A 12,213-nucleotide genomic window follows, 5' to 3' on the forward strand; every position below is an offset into this window, starting at 1 on the left:
ATCCGCAGAACGATGAAGTATTACTTGGAGTAGGTGTGATGTAGTCAGCCTAGTGGGGACAAGACACATAGACCATATCCTGAACTAAGTGAGTATAAGAAGAGTGAAAGGAACGAGGCACGACTCACTGTAGCCGCTGAAGGGTTTAGAATTAATTCTAAAATCAACTATGATTTTTCAGCTAATTAGGGACCATGATGTATTACTAGGTGTCACTTATGATCGTTTTATAATTAAGCAGTTAATTATGGACGACCAAGATAAACCAGAAACCTATTGGGTCACACGCACTAACGAGTATCTAAAAGATGTAAAACAAGTTAAAGAATAGAATTCTTAGATCAAGAGATGAATGTTTGATTAGACTATACATAAGACAAATATGGAAATATTTGTCGCAATGGAAGCACCGATGAGCCACATCTCTTATGGAAGAGTTGGACCATATTTGGTTTAATCATGAACCAACTTAGTTTAATTGTGAACCAAACTAAGGGGTTAATGGGCTAATTTTTTGTTAAGGGATAATGGGTTGGATTTGTGCTTTCTAATTCAACTCATTAATGAGGGCTATATATTGATATGGTTGAGAGGAGATTATATACACGAGATCATTAATTGGCTTGTAAGGTTTTTAGAAACTTTTAACCCAATTTCTCTTCTCCTCTCCCTCTCTCCTCTCTCTTTGCCGCCGCCAACAAGGGGAAGCCCTTCCCCTTGTGTGCTTCTCTTCCTCTTTCTCTTGATCCCTCTTTTTCGCTTGTGGCTAGTAGAAGCGAGGTTCGACAACGTCTCTACGGTTGATATCCTTCTCGTTACAAGTTATCCGTAAGGTACACCTAGCGTAAATTTACTTTCCGTAAAAATTTAATCATGCGATCATGTTTGGCATATTGTATCCTTGTATGCATGTGGTGAATGTGATATAATAATTTAAGAATTATTATTGTTTCATTTTCCGCTGCGTAAATTTATGAAATATGTTTTAGCACACACTGCATCAGGCATATCCCAACACTTTGTAGTTTCTTTTTTATTTTATGCAAGTGTTAGTTTAATTAAGCTATAATGTTCGAGGAGCATTCGTGTTATTTTACAGGACTATTTACCCCCCTCTAACCAGCCGTCAAGGGGCCTACAAAATATAGATAAATAGGTCGGGTTCAGAACGAACAATTTGACCTGAAATATTAATCAGGTTGGGTTCGGATTTTGATGTTCCAACCCGTCAACCTGCCAACCCGACCTGAATTGTCACCCCTAGTATTGAATGACTTACAAAAGTATTTAACATGATATTATAAACAAAAAAAAATACATGATCAATGAAGGATAAGTACTCTAGTTCCCTTATATAAGAATAAGGGAGACATACAAAATTATACAAACTATAGGGGTATTAAACTAATGAGTCATACCATGAAATTTTAGGAAAAAGTAATAAAAAAAAATTAAGGAAGGTGACCACAGTGATTAAAAATTAATTTAGGTTCATGCCTGGAAGGTTAACAATGGAAGTTATATATCTTCTTAAATAATTAATTGAAAAATATTGGGAGCAAAAACGAGATCTACACATAGTATTCATTGACTTAGAAAAAACTTATGATAGAGTCTCAAGATAAATTATATAGAGAATTCTAAAAAAGAGAGATGTTAGCATAACATATATTAAACTAATTAAGAATATATTTAAGAATGTAACGACTAGAGTAAAGACTTCCGGCGGAGTAATTGAAGTATTTCTATTAAAGATAGGGTTAGATCAAGGATCAGCTCTAAGTCCCTATCTTTTTACACTAATTATGGACAAACTTACTGCACATATTCAAGACACAGTACCGTGGTACATGGTGTTTGCAAATAATATTATTTTGGTAGATGAAACACATGAAGGAGTAAATGCTAAATTAGAATTTTAACGGAAAACACTAGAAGACATATATTTTAGGCTTAGTAGAATAAAGACAGAATATATAAAATTTAAGTTTAGTAATATTTGATATAATGAAATAATTGTTAAGATAGGAGACGATGAGTTGCTCGAAACTGAGAGGTTTAAATATTTAGGATCATTTTTGAAAAATGATGGAGGGATTGAAAGAGATGTCTTACATAGAATACAAGCAGGATGGTTAAAATGAGAGAGAGCGTCAGATGTTTTATGTGATTGTAAAGTATCTCTAAAATTTAAAGGAAAATTCTACAAAATCACAGTTAGACCTACTATGTTATATGGAGTTGAATGTTAGACTATGACTTAAGCACATGAGTAGAAGATGAGAGTTTTAGAGATTAGAATGTTAAAGTGGATATGTGGACATACGAGAATGAACAGAATAAGAAATGAGAACATTAGAGAGAAAGTCGAAGTTGCATCTATTGAAAGAAAACTCCGAGAGACATGTTTAAGATGGTATGGATATGTACTTAGATATCAATAAATGTTTCAATTAAGCGATATGAAACTATGACAAATACACATATCAAATAAGGAAAAGGAAGACAAAAAAAGACTTAGTTAGCTATGATAAACCAAGATAAACTTTATTTAAATATAGATAATGGTGTAATTAAAGATAGAGCTCAATGGTATAAAAAGATCTATGTAGTCAACTCTATCTAGTAGGATAAAACTTGATTATTGTATTGTCACTCCGTATTCGAATTTATTTATTTTATAAAAAAAATTATTATTAAAGGAACAAAATTTATCAAATCACAACTGTTCAATTAAAAAAATAAAATAAATATAAAACAATATACAAGAAGGTAACATTAATAATACTAATATAGCATGTGAAATGAATACGATTATTTTAGAAGTCAATTTCAGATTGTACTGATGAGCTTCAATTGTTAAATGTATTGTACTTCGAAATTATCCGGTAAACAAATCAAAAAGAAAAATCATCTATACATGTGACTTATTAAAACAAAAGATCACAAAAATACCCCAAGTTGCTAAAATAATAATTTTACTAATATCTAATCAGAAGTGTATTTACTCCAAATGTACACCACATACGACGGAGCAACATGGCCACATCTTAGATTACCCAGGCTTTAACCTGAGGGCCCGATGGAGTTGAGAAGAAGCTACTCGAATTTGCAACCAAAAAAATGAAAAACATGAGAGAAAAAAAAACAGCCTGAGGTGATGGCGCCGACCGACGATCACGACCCTCAGCCCGAGTAGATCAGCCCTTCCGACTCCGCCATTGAGATACATTCCCAAGAACAAAGAATCAACCCAAATCCACCCCACAATATGAAGAGTAGAAATGTTCAATACTTCTAATTAGATTGGGTTTTTACCACCAAAGCTAATTTTCTCAGTAGAAGAGGCAACAAAAAGCTGATTCAAAATAAGATTCATCGTTTGCTCAAAGTTTGAAATAGGCAACTTTTAGCATGACAAAATTACACAACACTCAACTCCCGAAGGCCACACCGTAACATTATAAAAGTTAACCACAAAACTCTGGCCACAACAAACACGCTTGAGCCTTGAACGACCACAATATACAGGAAGGCAAAAGCATGAAACCCTGTGCTAGTCATTGATTGTGCTGGGGATTCGAGCTAATTAAGTTTGATAAACCTGGAGTATGTTGAAATCCAACACAATATACAACAATATTACTAGTAGACCAAAATGCAACGTCAACTCCTACAAATAATCTATTTAGCCGACTGAGCAGACACCGAAAATATCCATCATTTTCCTCCCATCTCCCATACCATGACTTCAGACTTGGGGCTTTTCCAGCTGCAGGGAGAAGACCCTCGACTGGCACTTAACTGAAGTTGAATGGACCAGGAGGAACTTTGTTCTGGTCATTTTCAAAAGTAAATCCTGCTTGAGCAGCAGCATCACCAGTGGGCATTGCTTCATCTTCCTCCTCTAACCAATATGTTTCAAGAATCTTCACTGCTTTCTCATAAATTTCAGTATTATCATGGCTTTGAAGATTTTCAATCTTCTCCAAACCCTCTGCTTCATCAATCATCTGAGCATACAAGTTCACACCTCCAGTAGAACCAGAATTCTTCTCAGCTTCACCAATTTTCAGGATATTTTCGAGTCCCTCCAAGCAAACAATAACTATCCTTGGGTCTGGACAGATGAGGAGATCACACAAGGGTTTGATACAGCCCTGACTAACCAAATATCTAGTCAAGTACAAAGAAACCAATTAAGCAAAGAGATTACACCTGGAAGGTTTTGAAAAGAGAGAGAAAAGGCCACATGCACACAGAATACATACTTTATCTGATCATGAGTACCACCAGAAGTAGCATTGGAGATTGCCCATGCAGCCTCCTTCTTGATGTCAAATTCAGCAGTTTGCAATAGATGCACCAGTGGACCAATAATCCCAGCCACTATAACAGCCTGTGATCAATACATTACTAGGTATGGCTTACTCAAGGTCATTAGTTATTTGGCAAATTCCACTGAGGAAAGAGATTTTCTCAAGTCTAAGCTCGAAATCTCTACAAACTAGAGCTTCTGCAAATTAGTCAGCAGCTCTTTCATCTTGTGCTTATTTTTTATTATACTAATATATATCTAGAATCCTCAATTTACATAAGATGAATTGTTATAAGATCTTTTATAAAAAAACAAATAATATTAGGTAATTATGTAAAATTGGAATATTTAAAGGACTGATGAACAAACCATAAAGCAGGTTAGGTAATCATTGACACCAAGGATCAAATGACTTACATTACTGGAAGATATTAAATACAAAAATGCTGATAAATAGACTGATAAGAATTTCAAATTTACTATATCTGTCAACAAACCTGTATCTGATCCTTGTTTCCAGCTGTAATGTTTGAGATGGTCCAACAGGCTTCCTTCTTGATGCTTTTCTTATGATTGTGAGTCAGGAGGTTCAGAAGGCAAGGAAGTGCTTGGTGATTGATAACATACTGAAGCAGAACAATAAATAACACTATTAAGAAACAGAGCAGAATATATGACAATCAATTAAACTGAAAATTTGAGAAAATATATTGAAACAAAAGGAACAAAAAATATGGGAAAATAGTGTCTTGCTTCCATAGAACAAGATGAATATCTTGAGAAATCCAAACAAACTTGATGATAGTAGAATGAAAAATTGAACACCAAATATGAGAATATAGATTGGAATTGCATAAACAAGAAGGAACCAGGTAGGATTTTAAAATATATGGGTGTTGATGACCACTACAGGTACATAAGCTTCACAAGATCAACATCCAAAGATTTTATCAGACATGTTCATGTGTTGCTTGCTTCTCCAAACAACTAACCCTAGTTACTACAGACATCAGATGGTGCATTAAATCAAAATGCATACATAAAAAAGAATGATGAAAAAGTATTCATGTACGTCCGAAAAATTATCTTCTCATGTAACTTCAATATAAGACATCTTCATTCTTCATACAGCATGGGGAGAGAGACATGGCATGGGCTAGAGATATGTTAACAGCAGTGATCTAGATAAGGGGTGACAATAACATCCTAAGGTTCCTCAACCTCTAAAACTACATATTCATACAAGATCCTGCAGCTCTAGTGATCTATAACTGGAATGAGGTATAAGCTATTCTCTGTCCCAATTTTTCCTCCTCAATAACCCTCATTGTCTCTTTTCCTCCTCCTTGTCTTCTCCTAAGTTTGACAGGATAAAAAAACTTGTCACAAGCGTGGATCGAAATGTTTGGCGTGTGTGTTTACAAAATGGAGACACAAAACTCAGCAGGAAAAAAATCCAAATTTTGAACACAGAGTACAAGGACACAATAATTTAATATCATAATTTGGTGGGTTACCCATTTAAGGGATTTTGTTATTTAGTTAAATTAGTATTGAACCAAGTTCTTAGGAGGATTTATTTGTTGCTATTTGGAAAACTATAGGCAGAATTGGGCTTGGATTGGTTGGGTCTCAAATTGGGTTCAATTTAGATTCTAACCAGGGCCACTTCAGATCTTTACTAGCTGAACCAAACTTGAACAACTGGTCCAGTTTAGTGGTAAAGAAAGGTTAGGTTCACCTAAGGTCACATACAACACCATGGTTTAAAATTTCATACTATGGTGGATGGCATAGTCAAAATGTATGTTTTAATAAATCACCAAAATTCGATACTACTCAGCGCACAAAGGAAATTTATAATAATCATTGTACCAATTATGTAAATGAATATCATGTCATTATTAAAATTTGATACTCCTTGACATGCTACAAAATTTATCAAAATGAATTGAAATAATGATTGTATGGTTGTTTTTTTAAGCATCTGTTCGTACACTACAATGTCAAAACCATATCATTTCAGATCAATCATAGAATTTGGAATTAGTGGAATTAGGCATATACTTGTGTTCTCTTCTTTTTCATCTCCTTCCTTCTTCCCCTCCAATTCTCTACCGGCATTGTAGTCGAAAAACCAGGAAGGTACCAAAATAATATTGACCTTGTGCAACACCTCTACAATTTTTTACCTAAGATCTCTCCTCATAGTCTACCTCCTCTTCTAGTTGTTTTGCTTGCGATCCAACCACCTCCAGGGTCCTCCATCAGCAAGTAGTTGATGCTCTTCCTCCCTCCAGAAAAGGATCTTTAATGCCTTCTTTCCTTTGAGACATGCAATAGACATGTCTTCTTCCTCCATGTCCTCTTTTCTTCCTCTTGTTCTTTTTTCATCTTTCTATTTTGTTCTCCTCTCTCTTATCCACTTTTTCTACTTGATTCATTTGAGGAAATAGACAAGTTCATTTCATAGGACTCATTTTCCATTGTCATACCCATTTCATTTCATATTGATATGGGTACTAGAGGAGGTTATGCTAAGTTCGAGTACCACAGGCCATCTCTTATCAATCATTTCCTTCAAGTAATTTCCTCACTCACCTTCCTCTTATTTTCACCCACTCATCATAGGATGTCCCCCACATGGTGTATGTTAGCACAAATAGCAAGCATTGGCACTCCAATAGCTTAGTATACAAATGCAAAATCCGTGAAAATAAAAATCAAGTTCAGAGAAACCAGGGATATCTTGGTAAAGAAAGTTATACTCTTATCTGCCAACTAGTTTGACAGGTTGGTCATATAGTCTAAAGAACAAGGTCAAAAACTACAGAACCTACCATATCAATGTCTTTTGGATGTTGTAAATTACAATAATCTAATACCACTATGACAAGCTACAAGTATCACAGTCATAATTGTAAGGTAGTTTCCAAAATAATATGCGTGTATTATTTATTATTTGCTAGTAAGTTGAACTTGGTTTGTTGATTTACTTTGGAAAAAAAGTGTAAATTATGTATTTCATTCCTAGGTCAGATTCATCCACTGCACTTGGAGTATCAATAAGAGACAAAAAATTGGTGCACAATCTTGATCAAATCATGAAGAACATCATATATATATAAGAGTGGTCATTCAACAGACCTGAGTTTGCACATCGTCTCCTGTGACAATGTTGCCAACTGTACGAAGGGCTGGAATAAGCACAGAAGGTGAGGGATGGCTGCACTTAGAACCAATGAATATAAGAATTTTGCAGAGAGGAATTGAAAATTATAACTATAGTATATCTTACAGAAGAAGTTCTACAAGCCGAAGGCAGACACCAGCCTCAAGGACAGTTTGTATTTTGTCATTGGTACCATCTGACAGATAAGAAAGTGCCCAACATGCATCTGTCAGTACTTCTTCGTCAGTTGAATGAATTAACCTCTCAAGTGCTGGAAGAGCAGGCTTAACCTGCCCATCAACATACACACAACAGCCACATGTAAAGGAATATGTGATTTGGGGTGGCCCTGAATAATACACTAATACAGCTACAGACAGACCTGTTCAAAAGCTGGCTGTGGCTTCCCTCTACAGAAGTTTGACAGGGTCCAAGTGGCATTTCTTAACATGGAGAGTTTAGCAAGCTCATTCAGCTGTTGCAGGAGCGGGAATAATGCTCCATTACCAAGGACAAGATCTCGACATCTTGGTGAATCACCAGCCACATTACCCAAGGCCCACACAGCCTAAATTTACATATAAGAAATTTGCTAAATTATACCCACCAGCCAAATTCGAAAGATTGTAAGGGGTACTTAAAAAACTCTTGTTTGCAATAAATTTTACCTGTTCACGGACATCATCATTGGGGGAACTGAGAAGTTTGACAAAAATGGGAACAGCTCCATGGTCTATCACAATCTTAGTGTGTTCTGATGTCCCTGAAGCAATATTGGTGAGGGCCCAAGCAGCTTCAAACTGCCACATGCCGTTAAAAGCATTTAATATTTATGTAAATAAAAAGCAAAAGTGAAATCACAACCAACTCTTGAAACCTAGATAAGAAAGAAGCTTACCTGAAGTTGAGGGAAATCTTCCCTCATAAGGAACTCAACAAACCGAGGAACTACCCCAGTTTGTATCACCTCCTCAATTGGGGGGCTTCGTTCTGATAAAATGGAAAGTTATAAACAGTAAATCCTTTCCAAATACATGTTACAAGGCAAAAAAATATATAAATAATTTTATTAATCAATTAATACCTATAGAGAGTAATTTCCTGAACTGCGTGGTTGCTTCTATCTGCATAGCGTTGTCATCAGAATAAACGCCGGCTACCATTGCAGGGAGGCTCTCCAACTGTGAATTATCAGATCAGTCCAAAAACGAGCTACAGACACCGAAACAAAAACCAACAAAGAGAATATAACCATCCGATCAAACTAACGACCACAGAAAACCGATTCAATAAACGAAATCAATCGATAAAAACAACGAAACTAAAGTCACCTTTTTCTCGATCGCAGCGGTGTGGATGGGCTGCGGAACGGGCGGGACAGCCTGCATCCCCTCCCGCCGTTTCTTCAGGAGGCTCTCCTCCCGCCGGTTCTTCCGGATTTCAACCATGTTGTCCTCCCTCCGCCGCCGTCCCTCCTCGGCATCGACGGCCACCTTGTACTTGTTCCGGCGGACCTCCGCTCTCTCGCTCGGCCGTAGCGACATCCTCCACAGCCGCCCACTAGCCTACCAACTGCGATCAAGAAGAAGAAGAAGAGATGGAGCAATCAAGATCGGAGCAAAGAGTCGAAACCCAAACGCCAAACCCTAGCGGAGCTCAAAGGTAAAGGAAGGACTCGAGTAATGAAAAAAAAAAAGGTTTTATATTGCTCGAACTGTGGAATTGATACTTCTCCAATCTCCGTGAGACCGTGACGACGAAAACATTCAATTTAATACATAGAATTTCGTGGTATATTTCAAAATGGCCATTTTAATTTACATGTCTTCTCATCAGCCGGTTTCATATCCCTGTCTCAATTTACTTCCTATAATTTGTAAAATTATATTATAGGATATGTTTTTTATCCTATAATATTTTTTAGCATTGAATATATTTTAACTAATTTCTCCAAGAGAAATTCTAACTCTATTTTAAAAGAAAAAAAAATATCTTTGATCCCAAATGGTTTAATTTTATTAGTCCACAGTAAACATAGATAGATAAATCATGAAAAATATTTTATCATATCATAATGACCATTTATATAAAGGAGGTCAGATATCTAATGAATCATTTAAATTCAATCTGATTGAATCTATGAATGCAAATCGATATATGTCATGCATTAATTTTTAGTATAATTCACACATATAACTCTAGATAATTGTTTTTGATTATTCTTCGACCGTGTGTAAACACAGTGACACCCCTTCAAATGCCCCTTATTCAATTGTACTTCTTCGGCTGTTCACCAGCTATGAGAGTACATTAAGAAAATACAACTGTCCAAAGAAAACTCTTGATAATAGACTTTTCTAGCTCGTTAGCTATCCAAGAATATTAAAAAAAAAAAAAAAATAGAAATATGTAGTCACTCTTATCTTTATCTAGAAACAATAACAAGAATTATGAAGGCTTAGTAATCCCTACATGATACGGTGCGTGATCGTGAGATCGGAGAGATGATGTGATCAGAAGTCGAGACCACGGGATGGTCAAAAGTCAAGCTTACGTGGTGGTCAAAAGTCAAGCTTATGTGGCGGTCAGAAGTCAAGCTTACGTGATGGTCAAAAGTCAGGCCTACGTGAGAGTCAAAAGTCTGGCATATGCGAAGGTCAAGGAGTCGGTCTATGTGTAATTCGAGGGGCCCAGTTACAAGATAGGTTGGGTTAGGGACGAAGGGTGTCTCAAGACTGGACCTGGGTGTCAAGTAATAGCTCGGAGACCAAGATTACAGGTCGGGATGTGCCAGCTAAGGATACAGGTCAAGGCTTATAGCCTTGTGGCGCAGGTTAATGAACAAAAGCGTACAGGTCGGGATGTACTAGTCAAGGACACAGGTCAGGGCTTATAGCCTTGTGGCGCAGGTCAATGAACAAAAGCGTACAGGTCGGGATATACCAGCCAAGGATACAGGTCAGGGCTTATAGCCTTGTGGCGCAGGTTAATGAACAAAAGCGTACAGGTTGGGATGTTCCAGCCAAGGACACAGGTCAGGGCTTATAGCCTTGTGGCGCGGGTCAATGAACAAAAGCATACAGGTCGGGATGTGTCAACCAAGGATACAAGTCAGGGCTTATAGCCTTGTGGTGCAGGTCAATGAACAAAAGCGTACAGGTCGAGATGTGCCAACCAAGGACACAAGTCAGGGCTTATAGCCTTGTGGCACAGGTCAATGAACAAAAGCGTATAGGTCGGGATATACCAGCCAAGGATATAGGTCAAGACTTATAGCCATGTGGCACAGGTCAATGGACAAAAGCGTACAGGTCGAGATGTACCAGCCAAGGATACAGGTCAAGGCCTATAACCTTGTGTCACAGGTCAATGGGGAAAAGCGTACAGGTTGAGATGTACCAACCAAAGATACAGGTCAGGGTCTATAGTCTTGTGTCGCAGGTCAATGGACAAAAGCATACAGGTCGGGACTCAGGATAAGTGGAAGCAGACTGACGGATACAAGCCAGGACTCAGGATAAACGGAAACAGACGGACACCTACCGATCGAGACCCAGGATAAGCGGAAACAAACGGAGACATGCAGGTCGGGATGCAGGATAGATAGAACCATATTAAAGCTTAACAGGTCACGACTTATAGCGTAAGGCAGGTCGGGAGATCACAGAATAAGTCATATAGGACAGGGATGGACACACAAATCTGGAGTTGTGAAGGGGTAAACGCAAATCAGGAAATATAGGTCGACACCTACAGGTTAAGATTAGCATATACAAGGACCCAGTCCAGGGTTAACAGATCGGGAAAACATACACGCCAAGCCTGCGCAAGTTAGGATGTATGAAGCAGTAAACACAGGATAACTACAGGTCAGTGCCCACAGGTCGGCATTAGCAGGTATGAAGAGCCAACACAGCGATAATGAAATAAGGAGGTCGGGCGCTACACGACAAGCAAGCCAAGGAATCGTAACAACCTGTCAGGGAATAATCACTGTCTGTCAGAGAATATGCCAATGGTCTAGTGCTCACAGTCCTCTGATTCCTTCCTAGACCTATAGGACGATGCCACGTGTCATTCACCGTCCAACAAGGCCTGACATTCAACATTCCCTGACACCTGTCAGACTCCAGAAGCATCCGTTGCAGTATAAAAAAGGAGGCTTTGTCCCTTACGCAGGTATGCTCACTCGTCTTTTCGCACTCATCTTCTACTTTTCGTCCTTTCTCTGTGTTTTCGGGGAAAAAGTACCGGACTTGAGCGTCGGAGGGTCTGACCCGGGGACTTTTTCCCTGGTTTATAGTCTCTAACGACTGGTGGGCTGGTATGAGTGTGCATAGATTCCTTGTTGCATCGTCTCCGTCATCACCCCTGTCATTCGCCCGTGTGAGCCCTTCCGGTGGGTGCCAGGTCGACCAGGCTCCTCAATGACTTTCCGTCAACACCGACTCCAACATCGCCCACCTCTGTCCGACTCAGCTTCCGGATGAGATCACTACATATTTACTTTCTCTAAAGTATTTACTTCAATTATTAAAAATCCTAGCTCAGCCTAGACTCCTTAATTTTTAGAAAATAGAAATCCTAGGGAAAATCTTATTAAATATGGGAAAAAGATAAGGTATATTGCAAATTATATATATTTAGGGAAATGATACCTTAAGAATCTTACGGCGCACACTCCGTGTACATTGAAAAAATATTTCGATTTGATTTTTTTATA

General features: G+C 37.8%; 1 protein-coding gene across 1 annotated transcript; it reads right to left on the bottom strand.

The window, feature by feature from the left end:
* Window positions 1–3,359: 3,359 nt before the first annotated feature.
* On the bottom strand, window positions 3,360–9,242 carry LOC122009126 (importin subunit alpha-1a-like). The gene is made up of 10 exons (XM_042565144.1): window positions 8,822–9,242; window positions 8,575–8,671; window positions 8,389–8,480; window positions 8,159–8,290; window positions 7,873–8,058; window positions 7,617–7,780; window positions 7,466–7,544; window positions 4,816–4,944; window positions 4,272–4,399; window positions 3,360–4,176 (listed from the first exon to the last, which is right to left on the bottom strand). The coding sequence occupies exons 1-10, from the start codon at window positions 9,032–9,034 to the stop codon at window positions 3,801–3,803; spliced, it is 1,596 nt and encodes a 531-aa protein (XP_042421078.1). The 5' UTR covers window positions 9,035–9,242; the 3' UTR covers window positions 3,360–3,800.
* Window positions 9,243–12,213: the final 2,971 nt, after the last annotated feature.

Source organism: Zingiber officinale, chromosome 8A (genome assembly GCF_018446385.1).
Source record: "Zingiber officinale cultivar Zhangliang chromosome 8A, Zo_v1.1, whole genome shotgun sequence".
Lineage (NCBI taxonomy): Eukaryota > Viridiplantae > Streptophyta > Magnoliopsida > Zingiberales > Zingiberaceae > Zingiber > Zingiber officinale.

What these genes read in the sequence shown, in the direction of transcription:
- LOC122009126 (XM_042565144.1), bottom strand. Translation starts at nt 9,034, where the DNA reads ATGTCGCTACGGCCGAGCGAGAGAGCGGAGGTCCGCCGGAACAAGTAC. An exon ending in CCGCTGCGATCGAGAAAAAG is followed by an intron (nt 8,672 to 8,821) that starts GTGACTTTAGTT and finishes GATAATTCACAG; the next exon opens with TTGGAGAGCCTCCCTGCAAT. An exon ending in GGTACTCATGATCAGATAAA is followed by an intron (nt 4,177 to 4,271) that starts GTATGTATTCTG and finishes GTACTTGACTAG; the next exon opens with ATATTTGGTTAGTCAGGGCT.